The 24,778-nt window shown below is 43.7% G+C and overlaps 1 protein-coding gene and 2 long non-coding RNA genes across 3 annotated transcripts; all 3 read right to left on the bottom strand.

Moving 5' to 3' along the window:
• Positions 1-2,744: 2,744 nt before the first annotated feature.
• On the bottom strand, positions 2,745-4,742 carry LOC310863902 (stress-70 protein, mitochondrial-like; the record flags this gene model as incomplete). Its single annotated transcript, XM_083772430.1, has 1 exon — positions 2,745-4,742. The coding sequence occupies one exon, from the start codon at positions 4,740-4,742 to the stop codon at positions 2,745-2,747; it is 1,998 nt and encodes a 665-aa protein (XP_083628556.1).
• Positions 4,743-12,389: 7,647 nt separating this feature from the next.
• Positions 12,390-13,453, bottom strand: LOC310864869. Its single transcript, XR_014569768.1, has 4 exons — positions 13,330-13,453; positions 13,042-13,214; positions 12,810-12,940; positions 12,390-12,532 (listed from the first exon to the last, which is right to left on the bottom strand). It is a non-coding gene; the product is annotated as an uncharacterized lncRNA (long non-coding RNA).
• Positions 13,454-14,047: 594 nt separating this feature from the next.
• LOC310864351 lies at positions 14,048-15,205 on the bottom strand. The gene is made up of 4 exons (XR_014569735.1): positions 15,085-15,205; positions 14,761-14,900; positions 14,295-14,431; positions 14,048-14,148 (listed from the first exon to the last, which is right to left on the bottom strand). It is a non-coding gene; the product is annotated as an uncharacterized lncRNA (long non-coding RNA).
• Positions 15,206-24,778: the final 9,573 nt, after the last annotated feature.

Genomic DNA, 24,778 nt, shown 5'->3' with positions numbered 1-24,778 from the left:
CCTCTATAGCAGTAGTTCTCAAACATTTGACTGAGTGTACCCCAAAATAACTTTCATTCACGGCACGTCTGAATTACAATTTGTGTCTTACACACACAGCCAGACAGACAGACACACATACACACAACGCATGTTTAGTTTAAGCACAACGTCGGTGGATATTTTTTTCTTTGCAAGGAAGCGGGACTCAGGTTTAATCAGATTCGACCATAGACTCGACGTGGTAATAATAATAATAACAATAATATAGTGGCTGTTATTTGTGGTGCACTTAGTTGACATTTGGGGGGGTGGAACGGTTGGGGGCGAGTTGCATGTGGGCTGTGGGTGTCCACAGTGGATTCATGTCATGCACGTGGATCGTTTCGTTCCGTGGGAGGGACGTGGGGAATCGCTTCGGCCTGTGCCGACCGGGGAGAGGTGGTGGCGGGTGCATCTCCTTGCTGGCAGCCCCCGGGGCGAGACCTGCGGCTCTCTGGATTCTCCGACATCGTTGTGGGATATTTTTGAATGGGCTGTTCTGTGATTGATTGACCGCATGTATGAAGTTTAAAAACGGAATACTCCGCTAAAATAACTTTAAAGTAAGTAATTAAGTTATTTCGTTCCGTGGGAGGGACGGGGGGAATCGCTTCGGCCTGTGCCGACCGGGGAGAGGTGGTGGCGGGGTGCATCTCCTTGCTGGCAGCCCCCGGGGCGAGACCTGCGGCTCTCTGGATTCTCCGACATCGTTGTGGGATATTTTTGAATGGGCTGTTTTGTGATTGATTGACCGCATGTATGACGTTTAAACAACTGAATACTCAGCTAAAATAACTTGAAAGTAAGTAATTAAGTTATTTAACTTACTTCCGACATCTTTCTTTTCCTCTTGTTGCTGTCCAGTGTCCTCTGCTCTGCTGCGGGCTGGTGGGGAAGGGGTAGAAATGCCGAGAGCCTGCGCAGTACGGCTGCGCCGTGGCGATGTACACTGCACCGAGAGGGTACATCCCCACTGGCCTTTAGAAGCGAGCGCGGGCGGGGAAAAATAGTGCGTGGCCCAGTGCAGTATCAACAGGACACTTTTTGCGCTCTGTGGAATGGGATGCACTGCGGCGCGGCGCTGTGACGTCATATACCACGAAATACGCACTTCTCAGTGTATACACTCCCAATTGGGATTCACCTAATGTGTGTTGTTAAAATGTTTAAAAAAAAAGTCCACATTTGTTACATTTGTCCAAGACTTTTGGAAAAATAGCCGTAGGATCTACAAGTTAACAACGCGGTGTGATCTTTTAGGTCGTCTTTCTTCGCCGAATGTCCACCTATTTTTTTGTCTCATGTGTGTACGTACGTCTGTAACCCACTTAACTCAAGAACCATTCGCCCCACCGACTTCAAATTCGACACACGAGCCGGTTGTCCAGCATCGGCACAAAAGCCTCTGCCCCGGATCTGGACCTGATCACCCCTATATCTCCATATATGGAGCTGGCCTGTTCTGGCCTGTTCTGGATTGTTCTGACATCACAATGTTGTTCTGACAACTACATATTCCATATTTGGGCATGCCTGACAAAGAACTTCATATGGGCTTACAATGGACACAGACTGGGTGGGTGCATGCATGCATTTCCAACTTGCATCGTTCCAAGTAGGCCAGTGCCCAACGGGAACTAACCTCGCCTCACCAGGCTTTCCACCGCCTCGGAGGAAAGCCTGGTCTCTGTTTCAAAAGTCCATATGATCCGGGCTGGGGCCGGATGATGTGGTTACGTCATGTTGTAGTATTGTTTTGTAGTCGCCAGACAGGAAGAAGCGGAAGCGGAAACTTCCTTTTCCCTCTCAATAAAAGCTCTCATAAGCGAGAGCTTTTATTGAGAGGGAAAAGGAAGTTTCCGCTTCCGCTTCTTCCTGTTTGTTGTAGGCAAACCATTGCCTACAACATGACGTAAGCATATCATCCGGCTCCAGCCCCGGATCATATACCGAAATGAAATGGTGCCCAGGCTAAACGGGAACTAGTACTGTAAAGTTTCATAATAAATGTGACTCTGCATGTATGTATTAGGCACAGAAGAAGAACTGTCATAAAACTACAATTTTCATTGGCTCATAAAACCTTCATTTTTGAGGGGCGCTAGTCCCTCCTATATACAGCTTTTGTCCCATGCACATGTCTCAATATTTGCCATTGACAATGAAAGGAGGAATAAGTTCAAATGTCCGCTAAATCTTGTCCCCACACATCTCATATTTGCCATTGACAATGAAAGGAGAAATTAGGTCAAATGTCCGCAAAATATGACAAATGTAACTAACCAATCACATAAATTCAGTTGTTCATGAAGAGGGTGTGATTTTTACCTGTGTAGGGGCGCTCTTACCATCATACATCATCATACATCATCTCATTCCGGCCAATCAGAATTTGCGTCCTCACCTTCGCTTCGTTTGAATAATGTTTTTGCAAAACATACACTAACTACTTCAGCCATATACATTTTGTCCATTTGAAAGTAGTCGATCTATAAGCTCACAATGCGTCGCAATGTGACACAATGTGAGCGTGTAGATCTGCCATTTTCAGAGCTCAACACCCAAGCGCAACTATAAAATTACTTGTCTTTTAGTTTTACTCGATCTCTTCTCCTCTCCCTCACATTTTAGTCTAGTTTTTATTTGTTGACGAAATTGTCAATATAATTACGGCACAGCAGTTAAGGTTACAAAACAACCAAGTGCAAAGATCAGAGACCGGTCTACTGCCGCGCCTTTCCTGTCTCTCCTTCAGAGGTGGAACCGCTGTTCTCCCGATCCGACGCCATCTTCTTGTATGCCAGCTCAAACAGTTTAAGCGACGACTGCTGGAGGTCTCTGCCAGCCTGATTAATAGCGTTAACATCCTCGTCCTTGTTGGCCAGGAGACCCCTGACGTTGGCGATGTCTCCCTCCAGCTTGGCACGCTCGTCTGCGGGGACATGATCCTTGAACTCCTCCATCTTGGCCTCGACGTTGTGGGCGATGCCCTCTGCCATGTTGACCGCCTCTGTGCGCTCCTTCTTCGTCCTGTCGTCCTCGGCGTGCCTCTCGGCGCTCCGGATCATGTTTTCGATGTCGTCCTTGCTGAGACCTCCGGAGGACTGGATGACGATCTGCTGCTCGCGGCCGGTGCCCTGGTCCCTGGCCGAGACATGGACGATGCCGCTGGCATCGATGTCTAAGGTGACCGCAATCTGAGGCACACCTCGCGGGGCGGGGGTGATCCCCACCAGGGTGAACTGACTTAACAGCTTGTTGTCTGCCGCCATCTCTCGCTCTCCCTGGCACACCTTGATGTCCACCTGGGTCTGTCCGTCCGCGGCCGTGGAGAATATCTGGCTGTGCTTGGTGGGAATGGTGGTGTTCCTGTTGATGAGTCTGGTGAAGATCCCGCCATTGGTCTCGATGCCCAGCGACAGCGGCGTTACGTCGAGTAGCAGAACGTCCGTGACATTGCCAGCCAGGATGCCGCCCTGGATGGCCGCCCCCGAAGCGACTGCCTCGTCGGGGTTGACCGACTTGCTGGGAGGACGGCCAAACAGCTCCTGGACCATCTGCTGGACCTTGGGCATGCGGGTCATACCTCCGACCAGCAGCACCTCTTGGATGTCTCCCTTGGACACATCGGCGTCCTTCATGGCCTTCTGGCACGGGGCCACGGTGCGGTGGATCAGGTCGGCCACGAGGCCCTCGAGCTGGGAGCGGCTCAGCTTCATGTTGAGATGTCTGGGACCGGAGGCGTCCATGGTCAGGTAGGGCAGGTTGATGTCGGTCTGCAGCGAAGAGGACAACTCACACTTGGCCTTCTCAGCGGCCTCTCTGACCCTCTGCAGGGCCATGGCGTCTTTGGTCAGATCCATGCCGCACTCTCTCTTGAATTCCTTGACAATGTGTTGCAATATGTGCTGGTCAAAGTCCTCTCCTCCCAGGAAGGTGTCTCCGTTGGTGGATTTAACCTCAAACACACCCTTCTGCATTTCCAGGATGGACACGTCGAACGTACCGCCGCCCAGGTCATAGACGGCGACAATCTTGTCCATGGTCTTGTCCAGTCCATGGGCCAGAGCGGCGGCTGTTGGCTCGTTGATGACGCGGAGGACGTTGAGACCGGCGATCTGACCGGCGTCCTTCGTGGCCTGTCTCTGGGAGTCGTTGAAGTAGGCCGGCACTGTGACCACCGCGTCCTTCACGCTGTGACCCAGGTAGCTCTCGGCAGTCTCCTTCATCTTCCTCAGGATGAAGGCGCCGGCCTGGCTCGGGGAGTACATTTTCCCTTGAACCTCCACCCAGGCGTCGCCGGTCGATGCGCGCACAACCTTGTAGGGAACATTCTTCGACTCCTTCTGGATGTCCGGGTCGTCGAAGTTCCGTCCTATGAGCCTCTTGGTGGCGTACAGCGTGTTAGCGGGGTTGGTCACAGCCTGCCGCTTGGCGGCCACTCCCACCAGACACTCCCCGTCGGACGTGAAGGCGACGACGGAGGGGGTGGTCCGCGCTCCTTCCGCGTTCTCCAGCACCTTGGCCTGTTTGCCCTCCATGATGGCCACGCAGGAGTTGGTGGTGCCCAGGTCGATGCCAATGACCGTGCCTCTGGGGGCCCCGGACGCATAGGTCCTCCTGGAGAGGGCTCTGAGTGCATCGTCCAGTTGGAAGCCGTTCCGTGTGCAGTTCCATGAAGGAAGAAGAGCCTTGAGGACGTTTCTAGTGATGGTCAGCATGGTGTAAAAGCAGTGAATATACTGTATGAAAGCGATATACTGTATCAGCTACATATATGGGTCATCACAGGCATGGTGTCACCATGACTCAGCCATAACCACATAAGGAGTTCCCAATGCAGCTGAGCCCAAGTATGGAGTGTGTTGTCTATGTCTATAACCGCAAAGTGTCATCATGACATCAAGCTAATCTGTCTGGTCCATATGTGGGCACGAAAGGGGACATTCCCATTATGGACACAAAAGGGGAAAGCAGTGGTGGAAAGTAACTAGGTACTTTGTACTGTACTGTACTGTACTTAAATACAATGTTGAGGTATTTGTACTTTACTTGAGTGTTTCCAATTTCAAGTACTTTTACTTCTACTCCACTACACTGCAGAGGCAAACATTGTACTACATCTAGTGACCAGGTCAGGAGACAACTGTAATAACAAGAGCCCATGTTCATATTCCTGCGGCATCAAAGACACCAATGAACATTATACTGCGGAGAAGGAGGACCACCAACATACCTGGGTGGCGTGGTGGAGTTTCACAGCACGCCGAGCGCAGGGACTCCAGAAGGACTGAGTGAATGCATGGAGTGTAGCCCCGAGGCTAAAAAGACAACAAGCTGTCACAGTCAAGTTCAAGATCACTAAACAATAAGTGCAGGCGATTGTTTAACCCATTCTGAACGGGAACCCATTTTGGTGTTAGCATCATGTCGTGCTTTAGCTATTTAAAAATAGCAGATCTACAAGCTCATATTGCGATACGAGCTTGTAGGTCTGCTATTTTTTGAAAAATCGAAGAACGACATTTTTCTGAATCTGATCTCAGGTCAGAATGGGTTAATCAGACCAGTGTGTGTCCAGTGGAAACCTCGTGTGAATCTGATCTCAGGTCAGAATGGGTTAAACAGCAAGATGGAGGGAATTACCTGCACGGCAACCATGCTGTAGCGGTGTAGCCCAACGGGCCAGCCTAGTTCAGAACTTTCGGTGGAATTAACCCCAGCCGAGGAGAGACAGCCACAAACGAGCAGACGGAGAGACAACACAGCTGACATGTGCAGGAAGAGACTGGCGCTGCCTTATACTGCTGTCAATCAGACCACTAATCAGTGGGAGGATGGACCATAAGCACCAACGCCCATCCTGCTACACAGACATGACACAGACATGCACACACACACACGCACGCATGCGTGCACGCACACTCATCCTCTTATTGCTCTTCTGGGAATGGCCTTATCCTCTTACAGCACTCAAATGGGAAAACTGCTGGGGAATTTACAGAAGGGGGTGAGGTGGGTCTTCTTGCATCAAGTGACGTCACCTCGGTACATAGAAACACTTAGATTAGTGATAGAGAGAGAGAGAGAGAGAGAGAGAGAGAGAGAGGGGGGGGGGGGGGGGGGCTGCGTGCTGGTGGTTACTATAAAACAAATTGTAGCATTTACTCATGTTTGTTTGTGTTTCGTTTCACGTTATTGCTGAGTGACGCACACATGCAGGCAAAAGCAAAAAGGGGTTTAGAAGTGACAATGTGGGTAAAACACACTTCTCACAGAGACTGATTAGGCTACTAATGATTGACAGGTGCAGCAGCTTTTGGGAGCGTGCCTGAAGATGTCCAACACAGTTCTGGAGAGAGTGACTCGGTGCTTGTCCAGTGCAGACAGGAAATTATACGTTCTCCTCAGACATTCATATTTTGCTAAAGTGTATAATAAGCTCTGTATCTGGTTAATTGCGGGAGGATGCAGGATTCGCAGAGTCCCGCTGATTTTATCTTGAGCGCCCGTGCCCGCCCGCAGGTATTTAAAATAAAATACCAACCAACATTTACATTGGGTCCCGCTGGCTCCCCCGTTACAGCCCTTGAGTGTGATCCATAATTCCATATAAATATCATCAAACATGTTTGAAAATGATGGGAGGGTTCAGATTGGACATTTGAGCACTCATACATCAGGGGAAAGAATGCGCACTGTGTGCAAACTCCTTTAGTGTAATTTCTAACAAGAAAAAACAACAACCTCCGGGATGACGGGTCCCGAAGAAATTTCCGGTCAGGAATTTGCGTGCCCTGTACCTGGGAGGCCTGGGATCCCGGCATTAAACCCTAGTACAGATATACAATTATACAGTTGCAGTACAAGAGAAAGAAAAGATAAAAGTAGGCTAACTCAATCAAAGGCAGTGACAAACTGAAAGGTCTTTAGTTGTGATGATCTAAACTCTCAGAGGGTGAAGCAGAGAGGTCATTATGTCAGTTGACCTTGCCTTTATCAGCCCTAGGGGTTATACAGCAGTTGACCAATCAGAAAAACCTCTCAGTCCTCTTATCACGCAGGTAAAATAAAGTCTGGGTTTGTGATACAAAAGTACAACAATCTCACCTGTCACATCCAGCTCTGTGGTGACTCTCCGAGGTCAGAGATGTGACACTTGTAGAGTCCTTCATCAGACTTGTAAACACTGTGGATGGTGATCTGTCCTATAGACTCAGTGCCGATGAGGGATCCGTCTTTATAGAAATCAGCTGGACGCTCAGAGGATGGTCTAGCAGTTTTTTTTTATTTGTACGCGCAGTGCAGAGTGACATCACTTCCTTCCATCACAGGAGGTGCAGGGCCCTCCAGGATCACATCTCCAGCTGAACAATGATATAAATAACATCCGAATAGAAGAACATTAGACTGAGGTTACATCACTCTGAGCAACATTATATCCCAACATGAGGTTTAACATGAAATACTCTTGAACAAGGTTCAAGGTTTCTTTATTTTGTCTCCCGAGGGAGACATTTGTCCTGGACCCCAAGGACCCGCCCTGCAGCATACAGATACAATACAATACAAGACAATACAACAAAGGCACACAGTGACCCGTACAACAGACAACTGAAATGAACAGAACAAAGTTGATGACTTGCTGAACGTATACCAGTCACAGTGAAATGCGCTGGGTTGCTCTTCCCCTTTGAAGACTCGCACCAGTAAGCTCCACTGTCAAACGTTTGCATGGACCTGACAAAGCATCCTGTGTTGTTCATCCTCCCCCAGCGACCATCACTACACTCTGAGGTGATGTTCTGGATGCTGGTCCTCTTCAGTCTCCACACAGCAGAGTCAGACAGTCCGTCCTCACAGCTCAGAAAGACAGACTCATATTTAAAGAACTGAGATCTGTCAGGCCTGGGTCTGAGAGAGGCTGTGGGACAGAGACAGAGATATAGGAGGATGTATATTGCTTGTTATTCCCTGATTTCAGTGTTGTGGATAATTGGATCATCAGGTCAGTAGAAGCCAAACAGACTTACCTCTCATGTCATCACCACTGTTTGGAAATTCTGCTGAGACACTCACCATGAAAATAACTAGAGAGAGAGAGAGAGAGAGAGAGAGAGAGAGAGAGAGAGAGCATAAAACGTACTGATGTCCAGGTGGTTTTCAGAACACACGCTCGCACATGTGCAGGAAGGCAGGCAGGCAGGCAGGCACGCACGCACACATGCACACATGCACACACGCACACACACACACACACACACACACACACACACACACACACACAAACTCTACCAGAACTCTATAGAGCGTCACAGTCTCGACGAGGGCACCAGGAAATAATCCCCCATTCATTTTCCCCATAGACATTTCAAAAAGTCTTTATTTAAACAAAGCCAACAGCCGATTTGACAAATCATGAAATAAACACATTAAAAATAAATACAAAATAAGTGTTGTATCCTGCCCTTTTTCCGTCTCTTTTAATGTCTTTAAATTAAGACTTTTTGAAACGTCTATGGGGGGAAATTAATGGGGAATTATTTACTGGTGCCCTCGTCGCTCTGAAAGGGGGCGGGACTGCGAAGCCCTATGCGTGAGTACGATAATAGAGTATAATTGAGTGTTTCTACTCACAGACTAGAAGGTAGAGCGATGTTTGCTCCATCCTGTGTTGCTGCTGCTCACTGACTGACTGGCAGACAATTCATAATGAGACCTTTAGTGACGACGTGGTGGAGAGGAAGAGGTCGCATCTTACCCAGAAGGTGGTCGACTGATGCAGTCACGGGGGAAGAAGCTACAACAAAGGTAATGGTGTGTGGGCAGGAGGGCTACAATGTGGTCCACCCATGTGGTTTAGTTTATTTATTTATTTATTTATCTCGTTGTGGTTCTCGACATACAAACATGACTCAAGGACAACCCATATTTTGAGTTAATTTAGGGTAGTGGTTTCCAAACCGGTGAAAATAGCCAAGCTCACAACACGCTGCTCTCCGCAACGCGTGGTGAGCTTGTAGATTGGCTATTTTTCACTTCCGCTTAAAAGTTGCATTTGTTTAAATCTTTTTTTTAAATATTGTTTGAATTTACTTTAATGTATGAAAAAGGCCCCATCACCCAGCTCTGAATCAGTCTTGAGAGATTACATTAGACAGGTTAGTCTACATAATAATAAAGCATGTTTAAACTTGAGCAGCCATAATTTAGTGGTACAAATAGGTCACCGATTTGCGTCCCAGCCCTATATGTCTACGTGTGGAAACGATTATAAAATATAAATAATAAAGGTTATAAAAACCTTTGACCTCTGACTCGAGTGGTGTTGTGTAAGGAACACTGAACATTTAATCAATCATAGACACGGAGTCAAGGTCAGCTGCACACTTTCACTTTCAGTTGTGTCAGGGGATTTCTGAGAAATGGTCTGATCTACTTTGAAGCATCAACCCACACACACGCCATCCCACAAACGCACGCACGCACGCACGCACAGACGCAGGCACGCACGCACGCACGCACGCACGCACGCACACACACACACACACCATCCCACAAACGCACGCACGCACGCACGCACACACACACACACACACACACACACACACACACCATCCCACAAACGCACGCACGCACACACGCACACACACGCACACACACACACACGGCTGTATCGGTATCAGAACACTGCCATGCTGCTGTCGATTCAACTGCAGTTTGTATTGACAGCAAAAAAAAAGCTAATTATAGAGAGAGGAAAAAAAGTCATTTTAAAAAACACCTAGTTTAAGATGCCACATGTTTAAATGAAATACATGTTTTCTGCTGCTAGCACGCTGTAGTACTACTGTAGTAATACTGTAGTTTAAGATGCCACATCACTGGGCGAAAAGAGCAAGAATCCCTAGAATCCGTTGCCCGAATATTACCAGATATGATTCAAATCTGGTGATATCCATATGGATACTCTCCGGATTCTTGACATAATAGATTTCATGTTCGGAGAATATTCAAACTCAGGATTGGGACCACTTTATTCTTGTAGAATTTGGAGTAAATTGGATCCAATATACATGTCATAGGCAATGTCAAGATATGTCCACTATCCATATTTCAAGTCCTAACACCAGGTGCAATTTTGTCCGGATATGACCTGTAACCATGTCCCAAATCCAAACACTAGTTGTATCTTGTGTCAGAATATGATCTGAATATGACCTGTAACCATGTCCCAAGTCCAAACACTAGTTGTATCTTGTGTCAGAATATGATCTGAATATGACCTGTAACCATGTCCCAAGTCCAAACACTAGTTGTATCTCGTGTCAGAATATGATCTGAATATGACCTGTAACCATGTCCCAAGTCCAAACACTAGTTGTATCTCGTGTCAGAATATGATCTGAATATGACCTGTAACCATGTCCCAAGTCCAAACACTAGTTGTATCTTGTGTCAGAATATGATCTGAATATGACCTGTAACCATGTCCCAAGTCCAAACACTAGTTGTATCTTGTGTCAGAATATGATCTGAATATGACCTGTAACCATGTCCCAAGTCCAAACACTAGTTGTATCTCGTGTCAGAATATGATCTGAATATGACCTGTAACCATGTCCCAAGTCCAAACACTAATTGTATCCTGTCAGAATATGACCATATACCACACACAAATTGATCAGTATGTACCCAAAACTTTATACTAGGCCCAGTACAGCTCCTTTTTCCTGTACACCAAATATCATCAAAAAAGGCTCACAACTAATTGGTCAGGTCAGGAGAAACATTTTTTTTTATTATTATTATTATCCAAAACACATGCACATATGACATGCTTAAACATGTAGCAGGTGCAATGTTAAGAGTCCACAGAACACATACATACGAAATAAATGCTTAAACATGTACAGCTAGGTGTAACGTTAGAATCCACAGAAGACATGTAAATATGAAATGCTTAAACATGTAGCTAGGTGTAATGTTAAGAGTCCACAGAAGACATGCAGAAATAAATGCTTAAACATGTAAATAGGTTCTAACATTAGTTAGAATCCACAGAAGTGAACCTTCCAAGCCTGTTTTCTCAACTCGCCGTTTCTCTGCAAGACATTACTCTATAAGCCATATATCTAAAACTGGTGGGTCAAACTGAACAACCTTTTTTCACATAAGAAATAAAATAAAACGACAGGATGGGTCCCTGAGTAGCTGAGAGGGTGAATAAAACAATAAAAACGACAGGGTGGGTCCTGAGAAGCTGATCGATACATACCACACTCTGGCGTGGTGGACATGTGCCCTCGCACAGAGGTTTTTGGTCCAAAGAAGTCTCTCCTGAACAAGGTCAACAGTCTCACACACAAGTCAGGGAGGGCATGGAGTGCAGGAGGGGAAACCTCACTCAGACTCTTTGGGCTCCATCTTGCGCCACCACCCCTTATCCCTAAACTTATTTGCCATTTTTTACTATTTTAAAACATTTAAAAATAGTTCAACTAGCTACATCTACATCGACACATTGTTAGCTTGTCAGTAGATGGGCTATTTGTACTATTTTAAAATAGTTAAAAATGGCAAATAAGTTTAGGGATAAGGGGTGGTGCAAGATATAGGGCTCACACACACACACACACACACACACACACACACACACCCTCTGTCACTCCCTCCTCCTACAGTCTCTTTCTCTTCACCCTCCTGCTGGGCTTCCTTTATGTAGAGCCGTAAGTTGGCGTCAGCTCCTTTTAGGTGGATCAGGTCCGCCACACTGAGGAACGTCTCTCCCACCTCTTTTCTCTTTTTGTAGAGCTGGGTAAACATAATGTGAAAGAGCAGGTTAGACTTTTAAAGCAATCAAAAAAACATGCTATGCTAGGGGTCATTTTAACATTTACTCAGGCATAAAATAGAAACCCAGACTTCTTGATTCAGCAATTTTCAAATTGAGACATTTAGGACACTTAATCCAGAGCAATTTACAGTAAACTAGAAAACTCATAAATACATATTTACTTTTGATCATCAATGACTATTTCTAAGAGCCAAGAGTATAATCTGTACAGTGATACTATAAGTAAACTAACTGCTGTCTACATAATGTGATAGGTAAATTACACATTTTAGCCTATATTACTGTTATCAGACACTTATCAGTAATTTATCCACTACCAATTACTCTATTTTAACCATGTTAGATTAATAATTGACAACATCCGTTTTTTGGGGGAAATCAAATCAAATCAATGAACAGAAATTGGAGAAAAAAAACACAGCTCCATACGTATTAGGATAATATCAGTCACCAGAACCAAGGACGGTGTTTTCAATGAATCCAACCTATCTTGATATAATAGGCAATAGAATCTGGTGACTTACAAGGGATTGCGTGTTTGTCAATCACAACGAAGTATTTGTGTATCGCACTCTTCTGGGTCCCCACAGCAAGTAGATAGGGTTGAAGGCTCTCTGTGATGCTGTCCAGATGCCCCTCGACACTGATCCCAGTCTGTGACGACAAGAGAAATTAATTAGTCTCGCTATTAATATTAGTCACGGTTTGCAAACAGTTTAGAGCCCAACTGTTATGGGATATCCACCAGAATCACTTATTGGCACAAAATGCAAGATGCTCAGCGATTTACAATAAGCAAGGTAATACATTGATAGAACTAGTAATGTAAGAAAAACATGGGTAGAAGACCAAGCAACTATTCAGTTAAAATATATATATTTTTATATGCAAGTGCTACGTTAAATGCTATGGGCTGGAGTCTGAAGCTGACCTTGATGAACTTCACCAGGTGGTCAATGGCCTGTCTGGCCGATAGCTTTCCGGGTCTCTTGTTTTTGCCTTGTGGTGAAGGTGGCATGAGGTGGATCATGAGCAAGATGGACGACATCTCACTGTCCCATCCTGAAAATACAAGAAAATTCACAAATACAATTTTTATTAAAATCGGTTTACACTTTGGTTTCAAAACCAAACTCTTCCATATTCCTTTAATTCCAGCGTACCATTTTCCAGTTGTTCCATTGTGGATTCAGCGTTATGAAGCAGATCTTGAAGGTCGGATGTCTGGGTGAGCCCACGGCTTTCTTTCAGGACTTTCTGCATGTAGAAAGTGGGCCACCTCCAAGAACTTTGCAGAGATGTCATCACCAAACATCAGCCTGAAATACTGCTCTATCTGCAGATGGAATTCAGACGACAACATGGTTGAAAAAAACACCAGGGATGTTATCTGTTTAGTTATTTTTCATTTCAGTTTTACTTTAAGGCAAGTCAGTTAAAGAGCCACATACCATTCCTGCGATGTCAAGAAATCTTGGAAAGGTGGTGAATATTTCAGAGGACTTCACTGGACCATGAACCATTGCTTGGCGATGGGTGAATGTCTGTTTCATCTTCTCCTTGATGATTGCTTCATCAGTTGTATGCTTCATCAGTGCGATGGCCCACGACACTGGGTTTCTGTGGTTAGCTGGTTTTCCTCACTGAAGGGGGATCTGTCGCCAGCATCTGGTCCACCTGTAACAGTGTTGAAACCACTCATACTACTGCAATACTTTCCAGTGATATTTACTATAAGGATGCATCTAGATGTTTGCCCAGGAACCAAACTAGTGAAAACAAAACATCTTCAAGCTCACCGCATGTCATGCCGCGTTGTGAGCTTGTAGATCGGCTACTTTCACTACTTTATAAACACTTATCTCCTAATTTATGGAATTACTCAGGTTTCTTTTGTTTATAAATGAAATTACTAAAATAACACCAGAGGGCCACTCTTGTTTATTTGCCACCACTGTAGCAAAAATGCATTGCACACATTAAAAGTTAATTTAACATGCCCTTCATGGAGACTTGCTAAAATCAAGGTCAAAAGGTCTGACATCTGCAGTGCTGAACTAGGAGAAAGCTCAGCATACAGAAATGTTAAATAATATTTAGTTGAAAACAGTCCTATTTTGAGCAACCAGAAGTGAGGAGTAAAGAGTTTGGACTTGTTTTATCTACTTGCATAGCTCAAATTGCCCTGGGGGTCTGCCAGATAAGGGGACAATGCAGTGATATCTTTGCATAATGCATATTCCTCTTTGTTACGCCTTGAAGGACTCGTCCTATAGTGCATGGACACACACACAAACGAGATCCAAACAAAAGTATATTTGTGCCGATGCCTTCTGCAAAAGGAAGGCTCTTGGTCTGCAACAAGTAAAACAAAAAAAGTATATTGGGTGCTTATGTTTATATGCAGTGAACATACCCATGTTCACTCGCCATGTGTGCCACAAGTATCTTCACCAGGTCACGTCTCCTAACATCTGTAATGCTTTTGGTCCGAGCATACTCGTTCATGATCCTCTCCCCTCCCGGTTTGTCCTTCAGAATCCTTTCAATCATCTAAGTGGGAGGAGACAAACAGGGGGGGGGGCACAGTGATAGACAGTAATATTTTTAAGCACTGGCGCAACAGGCCCTACATTTGGTGGCAAAGTATAGTTACAGTGACAAAAATGTAAACCATGCTCCCATCCCGCGACTCAGTTGCTCAGCTGAGAGACAATATTTCCTCGCTCAGGTGGGTGCGGAGGCTAGAGAAACGGGCAACTGGCATGAGAGTGGCCACCATCCCCCCTTTTCTCCGCAATTGTACTTGGCTATTTGATTATCAGAATCATCATCTTCAATTCAATCATCACCAATTTCAAACAGTCATCTGCAAAGCTTACCTGAGCGAGACGAGTCTGGTCAGCTCTGTTGCTTTGCGCAGGACTCGGCTGCAAAATTATGGTGTCATCAGAGTCTCCATTTTCTGCACTGGAGCTGCTGCAGCTGGCAATAGAGGGGCTTGGAGTGGGGCTCACTGGATCTAGCCATGTTGACATAACAGGTGATAATAATAACATGTGAGAGGGGATCGTTTGTGACAAGTGTGATGTGAAAAGACACTTTTTGTACATCAGAGCATTCTGAAGTACAAAAATACATGACATTTTAGGTTAGCCAGGACTGTGTGGATTACAAGACTCCAAATTAATTAGTAAATAACTCACCTTCAGGATCTGGGCCTAAACGCACCCAGGTCTGGTTTCTTTACAAGAAACTCAAACGCCTCCTCATCAACTTCCGTGTTCAAGTCATCATAGACTTTTAAATCCAAAATAGGAATTTAAAATTTCCTGGAAACTGAAGACAAAACAAGATTGATCAGAATCAGACTTTGTCATTGTGCTGAGAGTGCACGGGCCGCAGCAACTTGGGTCGCACTGCCACATAAATCTGTTGTGCAATTTATTAGATTTTTATTAAAGGTCACACATCTATGTCACTTTAGATTTGAACCACTTTAACCATTATTTTAAACTTTAGCTATTCAAAATATAGCTTTTCAAAATTAGCAGATATATATAAATATATATATAAGATCATAGCGCACCACTGAGTGCTGTGAGCTTGTAGACCTGCCATTTTAGAAAAATCATTAACATTTGTGCAAAATTTTGAATATATATAATTATATATATTATTTTTTAAAGCAACATTTCTAACTCAAATCTTTCTCAAGGTCTCTGGAACATATTTATAGATGGGGGTCTGCAGTCAAAATACATATAATTATATGGGTAAAAAAAGCACCATTAATATAGAAACATATGACTCCCAGTTGCATAGGCCCTATGCATAGGGCATGCCATAGCCATTGTGAAATTTGTTTCACTCACCAGACTCCAAAAATGATTTGAAGGTCAGTTGCCCGTCGTAGCAAATGTGACCCTTACAGCCTACATCCTTTAAAACAAATAAATAATAAGAGTTACTATGACGATATAGGGCAGTGGTCTTCAACCCATTTCATATCAAGGCCCATTATTCTTTCAGCTTTTGAGCCCTGGACCACCATTTCATGAGATTTAGCCTCTCAGACCCAACCCATTGATCAAAAATAAGTCTACATTCTCTAATTATGATGTATAATTGTAAATGAAGTAATGCAGATGTTTAACAATAATTTAATTATTGTGTAAAATGAAACCTCATGAGTTAAAGAAATATCTATATGGGTCAAGAGTTAAAGATCTATAATCGATATCGATGTCCGTTTGTTTGGATAGTTTTATGACCAAGCAAGCATGTTCACGGACTACACTCACTACAGTGGTTACATTAAATTACATTACCTGGTACAACATTAATGAATAAACATGATAGCAATACTGTTCATAATGTAATACTCGTGTTGCACCGACGTACATTGCGTTAATACGTTATGCTATTAATTAAAAGGTTGTTTAATCAATAGTGTGCCTGCTAACGTAGCGTTAGCCAACATGCTAACATCCAAGTAGTAACTTGTGGCCACTGGCCAGCTGGCCTGGAAGCTGTAATGTTCCAAATCAGTTACAAACATTGCCATTTACTAAGTTAACCAATAATAATCTTACCTGGTATTTTATCCATCAAAGTGAAGAAAAGGTTTAAATAAAATGAAGTCCAGTATAGTAGCGCGGTGCCGATGAGGACTGAGGAGAAGTGCCGTGTTACTTGCCCGTGTAGTGTACTGCTGTCTTCTTTAGCTGCGTTCGGAGAAAATGGCGCCTTCTTCAGATTCAAAAAATCTAGGCATAGTAGGCGTGGCCTTGCTGTATTACTCCAATAGAAATTCTTCTGGAATTTTGCTCTCACTCTATTGGTCATTGGAGATGGCCATACTAGACTTTCATGTTACACTATCACATTGCATTTAAACAAAATATTTACACAATTAGAGAATGTAGAAGAATGTGTTATTTTGTTCAACGTTTGCCTGCAGCAGATTTTCCTAATTAATTAGAGAGAATTGTGTGCGTGCGTGCGTGTGTGTTGTGTTGTGTTGTGGTGTGGTGTGGTGTGGTGTGTGTGTGTGTGTGTGTGTGTGTGTGTGTGTGTGTGTGTGTGTGTACGGTTGTAATGCACGTAGCTCGAGAACCGGCCCACCGACTTCAAATTTGACACATGCGTTATTGCGTTCCACACCCCCACAGGGAGGGCAGTGCCCGGTATCGAGTCAGTCGGACCCATGGTTTTCCAGAACCACCACAAAAAGGCTCTGGTCAGGCTCTGCCAGTGGGCCTAATGATTGAAACATCACGGTTTCCCGAGTCCACCTCAGCGGCTCAGCCCATACATGCAGGCAGCGGGGAGCTACCGGGGGTGTAGGGGGGGTGGTCACACCCCGGCCCGGACCTCCTGAGGGTCCGGACTGTCAGATGATCGATGGACGATTTTTTACACAGTCACTCACGACTGATAAAACCATCGGGCCCCCGCGAATCCCAGGCTCCCGCAATTAACTAACTAACTCCTCTTGCTTCTGAAGAAGTCGCCGGTCGCTTTCTTTTTTTCTCTGATGTAAAGAGAAGTTTGTGGCAGCGCGAGCTGCGCGCGCGACCCATGCTGCTGCGGCCCGTGCACTCAGCACATCGCAATTTCGTTTTTTTCTGCTGCTGCAGTTGGAATTAAATAATGACAAATCAAGCAATCTTGAATCTTGAATTAACCAGATACAGAGCTTATTTAGCCTATAATAGCCTACACTTTAACAAAATATCATGTCTGTCTGATGAGAATGTACTGCGCTGCCGAGAGAGTCACTGTAAGCCGTCCAGCCAGGGCTACAAAAGTGGCAAGACCTGTCACTCATTAGTAGGCTAATATAATCACTCTGTGTGATTGCATATGTGTGGACTTCCTTTTCTCCACAGCGGACTGTTTCGATTCTAAACCCCTTCTCCTTCTTGTTGCTTTTCCCTGTGTGCGATCACTCAGCAATAAGGTGATTTAAGTGAAACAGAACACAAAGATGAGTAGTATAGCCTATTTATTTTTTTAACACGCAGCACCTCTCTCTCTCTACGTCTCTCTCTCTCTCTCTCTCTACGTCTCTCTCTCTCTCTCTCTCTCTCTCTCTCTCTCTCTCATGTGTGTGCACTGCTGCGCAATGTCACAGACACAGACGCGATCAATAATATATAGCATAAATAACAGGCAAAATATAACACTTTCCCTCTATCTGTGTGACTGATCATCTCCTCACACACATAACTCCTCTCTCGTCCATGCACGCCTGCTCAAATTAGCAGCAACTGTTAGCGTAAATGTTTTTTTTTCCCGTTGGGGGGGGGGGGGGGGGGGGGGGTCATGTTCGGTGAGGCCCGGTCGTGCTGTCTCACCCCCCGGCCCGGCCCGGCCCAATGTTGTTCCGCCACTGCATGCAGGCTTCTTCACCAACTGTAGAAGCTCTTTAACAGTTTGAAGGGGTTTACGGCACACAGGCATGACTTCAGTGACCTGTCAACCGGCTGGATACAGAATGTGCAGGGGTCTTAGTCATTCATGAGCATGCAGAGGACATATTTTATCTCCTTCTGACTGACTTCAATGAGCCAACAGGGACTGGGAACCAAATTCAACCAATAATGCTCTGAGCCCTGCTTGCCTAATCTGTACAGTAGGCTATGCACATTATGCAATTTGGCTCGCCGAGAGTAACGAGAAATTATATAGGTCTCCTCAAAAATGGACACTCCTAAAGGTCAACGGTCACCCAAGAGGCTTTTCAAGTGTCTCTCAGACACTTCTAAGTACGTCGACCATGAAGACTAGACGACATTCGGACTGCGCCGATTAAAAAATAAAATAAATTGTTTCAGGTAAAAGACACTTGTTCTGACTTACTTTTTGACGCTGAATCTGATATGCTTGGTGTTGTAGACATACTGGAACATTAAGCAGCTGCTGTTCAATTTTTTAGATTCCTAGGACCTTTTGTTGATCAGGCAAGTCTGACTGTGTGTGTGTGTGTGTGTGTGTGTGTGTGTGTGTGTGTGTGTGTGTGTGTGTGTGTGTGTGTGTGACTTCCGTTAATCTCCATTATGTATAACCATTCTAGTCATATGCCTACTGTTTAAAAAAGCTGGTGAGAAATGATGACCAAAAGCTGACTAGCTGCTATATAGACAAATTTCAGAAAGCTCAGCTGGTGCACTGCCACCAATACCAGTGTGCAGCATTTAAGGGTTTCTATTAAAATAATAAGGAATGGCAAGTGAAAGGGTATTAGGAGGACTGTACTGGTCAAATGACGTAAACTGCACAGTTCCCTCGCCATTTGTGGCTCAAAGTGGGAGGTCACTCATGACACCATGACCCAAATGGCATTGAGGATTCACATGACTTCACTTGGCATATTAATTCATCTTTCAACTGTCTTCCAGGACATTCTTCCCAAAACATTGCAGCTCATTTGTCTGTAGTTAGATCGACGTATGATCGACCACACAGAGTTGGAAGTGGACTACAAAATAATTTACAGGCACATACAAAATGTGCATGGTGCCTGTCTGTGTTTTGGTAAATGGCACCATCATAATATGACATCCCAGTCTCCCACCTGTCCAGAGGGGTTTGAAAATGTCTGTCTGTCTGTCTGTCTGTCTAGATATATAACGACTGGCTGCCAAGGGTTATTGAGTGTGGGACAGGAAAATCTGCGGCGCCGATCTACAAGCTTTCAACAAACTCAGGATATGCATCAGAAATGTTCGTATTCTAGAAGAATCTTAAAACCGGAAATTAGGGATTCTTGCTATTTTCGCCCTCAGGTCATTTTCGGAACACATACATGACAAAAATAAAATTACGCTCATATCCTAGTACAATATATTGTTCCAGGGTGTATATTGAGTTCATATTTTACATAATATGCCGCATTTCAACAAACTCAGGATATGCATCAGAAATGTTCGTATTCTAGAAGAATCTTAAAACCGGAAATTAGGGATTCTTGCTATTTTCGCCCTCAGGTCATTTTCGGAACACAAACATGACAAAAATAAAATTACGCTCATATCTTAGTACAATATATTGTTCCAGGGTGTATATTGAGTTAATATTTTACATAATATGCCGCATTTCAACAAACTCAGGATATGCATCAGAAATGTTTGTATTCTAGAAGAATCATAAAACCGGAAATTAGGGATTCTTGCTATTTTCGCCCTCAGGTCATTTTCGGAACACAAACATGACAAAAATAAAATTACGCTCATATCTTAGTACACTATATTGTTCCAGGGTGTATATTGAGTTCATATTTTACATAATATGCCGAATATCAACAAAACTCAGGATATGCATAAGAAATGTCCGTATTCTAGAAGAATCCTAAAACCGGAAATTAGGGATTCTTGCTCTTTTCGCCCAGTGCATGTTTAAATTAAATACATGTTTTCTGCTGCTAGGACGCTGTAGTACTACTGTAGTAATACTGTAGTTTAAGATGCAACATGTTTAAATGAAATACATGTTTTCTGCTGCTAGGACGCTGTAGTACTACTGTAGTAATACTGTAGTTTAAGATGCCACATGTTTAAATTAAATACATGTTTTCTGCTGCTAGGACGCTGTAGTACTACTGTAGTAATACTGTAGTTTAAGATGCCACATGTTTAAATGAAATACATGTTTTCTGCTGCTAGGACGCTGTAGTACTACTGTAGTAATAATGTAGTTTAAGATGCCACATGTTTAAATTAAATACATGTTTTCTGCTGCTAGGACGCTGTAGTACTACTGTAGTAATACTGTAGTTCAAGATGCAACATGTTTAAATTAAATACATGTTTTCTGCTGCTAGGACGCTGTAGTACTACTGTAGTAATACTGTAGTTTAAGATGCCACATGTTTAAATGAAATACATGTTTTCTGCTGCTAGGACGCTGTAGTACTACTGTAGTTTAAGATGCAACATGTTTAAATTAAATACATGTTTTCTGCTGCTAGGACGCTGTAGTACTACTGTAGTAATACTGTAGTTTAAGATGCAACATGTTTAAATTAAATACATGTTTTCTGCTGCTAGGACGCTGTAGTACTACTGTAGTAATACTGTAGTTTAAGATGCCACATGTTTAAATTAAATACATGTTTTCTGCTGCTAGGACGCTGTAGTACTACTGTAGTAATACTGTAGTTTAAGATGCAACATGTTTAAATTAAATACATGTTTTCTGCTGCTAGGACGCTGTAGTACTACTGTAGTTTAAGATGCAACATGTTTAAATTAAATACATGTTTTCTGCTGCTAGGACGCTGTAGTACTACTGTAGTAATACTGTAGTTTAAGATGCAACATGTTTAAATTAAATACATGTTTTCTGCTGCTAGGACGCTGTAGTACTACTGTAGTAATACTGTAGTTTAAGATGCCACATGTTTAGATTAAATACATGTTTTCTGCTGCTAGGACGCTGTAGTACTACTGTAGTAATACTGTAGTTTAAGATGCCACATGTTTAGATTAAATACATGTTTTCTGCTGCTAGGACGCTGTAGTACTACTGTAGTAATACTGTAGTTTAAGATGCAACATGTTTAAATTAAATACATGTTTTCTGCTGCTAGGACGCTGTAGTACTACTGTAGTAATACTGTAGTTTAAGATGCAACATGTTTAAATTAAATACATGTTTTCTGCTGCTAGGACGCTGTAGTACTACTGTAGTAATACTGTAGTTTAAGATGCAACATGTTTAAATTAAATACATGTTTTCTGCTGCTAGGACGCTGTAGTACTACTGTAGTAATACTGTAGTTTAAGATGCCACATGTTTAAATGAAATACATGTTTTCTGCTGCTAGGACGCTGTAGTACTACTGTAGTAATACTGTAGTTTAAGATGCAACATGTTTAAATGAAATACATGTTTTCTGCTGCTAGGACGCTGTAGTACTACTGTAGTAATACTGTAGTTTAAGATGCAACATGTTTAAATTAAATACATGTTTTCTGCTGCTAGGACGCTGTAGTACTACTGTAGTAATACTGTAGTTTAAGATGCAACATGTTTAAATTAAATACATGTTTTCTGCTGCTAGCACGCTGTAGTACTACTGTAGTAATACTGTAGTTTAAGATGCCACATGTTTAAATGAAATACATGTTTTCTGCTGCTAGGACGCTGTAGTACTACTGTAGTAATACTGTAGTTTAAGATGCAACATGTTTAAATTAAATACATGTTTTCTGCTGCTAGGACGCTGTAGTACTACTGTAGTAATACTGTAGTTTAAGATGCAACATGTTATTTACAAACAAGTTTACCAAGATTATATTATTTATTCATTGATAAATAGGTTATGATGTAACTGAATATATAATTATTTCTCCTCTACATTCGCTATTTTACATTTTAGACTTTCAAATGTGCATCGGTTTAAACTGCCTGTGTTGCCGGTGTCTGCTGGTGAAAGGTGCACCCTTTCACCGGGTGCACCTTTCTCGTCTCAAAGCCAGTCCAGGCAGCTTGAGTGACAGGTACCTTGTACACGCCCACTTTCTCAAAAAAAAGCTGCTTCCTCTAGAGTTTTGCTTTGCTTTATTTTCCAGCCTTTATTGATCTGAACGGGGCTTAAGTCATGTTGATTAGGTGATGTAAAACAAACGGTGCAAACAAACATTATGACGTACATTTTCCCTTCATTGTCAATGGCGTTTACAAAACAAACATTAAACTAAAGACAAACATTAAACCCTTGTGTCCCTATAGGAGGGGCTAGTGCCAAAATGTCCTCTCAGTACAGGGTTGTGTAGCATGGAATGGCCTTCCTCTGCGTAGGCCTATAAGGGATTGTGCTACATTTCCATCTTTTAAATTCAATCTGAAAAAATGGTTGCTTCAAAACCGAAGCTGTAACCATTCATGATTATTTTAGGTGTATTTCTTTTTTATGCTGTGTTCCCTATGTGTAATGTTATGTAAATGTATTCCACTCTGTGGATGAAAATTAGCAACTGTGCTATATCCAGTGTATTTACGTCCATGTGACGTCCATTAATATGCATTGTCCTGTCCAAATAAACCGAACGGAGCGGATCTCAACCCCCCCGTCTTCAGTGCTCTCCTCTCCCCCTCTCGGCATTTTAAATAGCGGCTCTGTATGTAATGTTAATGTTGATTTAGCAAGAGCATACCGTAGAAATACAGTCAGGACAGGACAGGTCGGATCAGGGATGTCCACATGCAGCAGCATATCATACAACTGATATAAAGGCTATTCATTATTGATCTCTCTCTCGGGACGTTAGTTCTTTGTCTATAGACTATATATATATATCTGCTAATTTATATTATTTGTGTGTGTTTAGTCCACGGTCAGAGTCAGCTACGGGTTTCAGTTGTTCACCTCGGTGGGAACCGGGAGGGGGTAATTACTGCATGTTCACTGAGAGAGAACTGGCTCGCAGTTGCAAGTGATCCCCGTGTCACAGAGGGAGGATGTGTGCTGTACAGTTATTTATGAGGGCTTCTCAATCAGATGGGATGCTTAGATCGGCTCAAAAGTGTGAAAGGACGCGTTCTGAGAATTGTTTTTGCAGGTGATGGTATTTATTCATGTGTTGCATTCCGAAAGCATGTATTCCGGGAGAGTATAATTGCTCCGCAGCGGTTGGAGGTATGTGGTCTTCCTACTGTTCCATTGGTGTCGGGGCAGGACACGTACTGGTCGAGTAGTATAGTGCTGCCCTGAGCTTATCAGTGACAATATCAAGGTCCAGATCTCCCCATGTCCCTGACCCTGACGCGACCTCATTTTCTGCCACGGGTGGGAGGCGGGTGTGGGAGGGGCTGGATGGAGCTGTGCGGCTATATGATTGGGCAAGACGGGCTGTCAGTGGGGTGTATAGGCGTCATGGTCTAAAAACTATAGGGCGAACGTCCCTCCCACCCCGGGGGCATAAAACTATATAGTTTGTGTCCCTGGCTAAGCAGTGATTTCATCTCAGAATAGTGGTAGGAGTTTTGGCTCATGCGCGCAAGGCCAGAGTTATACTCACATGTTTCATGACGTTCATTTTCATTTATTTTTATTTTTATTTGAGGTTTCATGACCTCAATGACACCCCCCCTGAACTTTGAACATTCAGTGGATTTTCTGTGGCCAAGGAGTTCTTTCTGTGTCTGTGAAGCCTCTTGAGCTGCAATGAAAAGAGGTGAAAAGAAGATGGTGTTAGCATTATGTTATGCTTTAGCTATTTAAAAATAGCAGACCTACAAGCTCGTAGCGCGCCACCGAGTATGTAGTATGTAGTGCAGTATAAAAGTACAATATTTAGATCTGAGATGCAGTGGAGTAGAAGTAAAAGTATTAATATTAATATTAACATGTAGATCTGAGATGCAGTGGAGTAGAAGAAAAAGTATTGGAAATTGAAAATGCTCAAGTAAACTACAAACACCTTAAAATTGTATGTTATACTTTAGCTATTGAAAAAATAGCAGATCTACAAGCTCATAGCACGGCACTCAAGCTTGTAGGTCTGCCATTTTTGCCATTTGTGTGCATGTGTGCGTGCGTGTGCGTGCGTGTGTGTGCGTGTGTGTGTGTGTGTGTGTGTGTGTGTGTGTGTGTGTGTGTGTGTGTGTGTGTGTGTGTGTGTGTGTGTGTGTGTGTGCATGTGTGCGTGCGTGTGTGTGTGTGTGTGCATGTGTGCGTGCGTGCGCGTGCGTGTGTGTGTGTGTGTGTGTGTGTGTGTGTGTGTGTGTGTGTGTGTGTGTGTGTGTGTTCTCGCAAGAGGGAGGGGGGGAGCAGTTCAAAAGATTATCTTTTGGGCCAGTATTGATTATGTTTGTGTGTTTTGTCTTCATGCTGTACCTTGACTGGTACAGACAGGCAGGCAGGCAGACAGGCAGGCAGACAGGTAGGCA

This window comes from Protomyctophum parallelum (assembly GCF_964188405.1).
Source record: "Protomyctophum parallelum genome assembly, chromosome: 9".
Classification (NCBI taxonomy): Eukaryota; Metazoa; Chordata; class Actinopteri; order Myctophiformes; family Myctophidae; genus Protomyctophum; species Protomyctophum parallelum.
The sequence above is the reverse complement of the archived record's forward strand: the minus strand, read 5'-3'. Positions and strand labels throughout refer to the sequence as shown.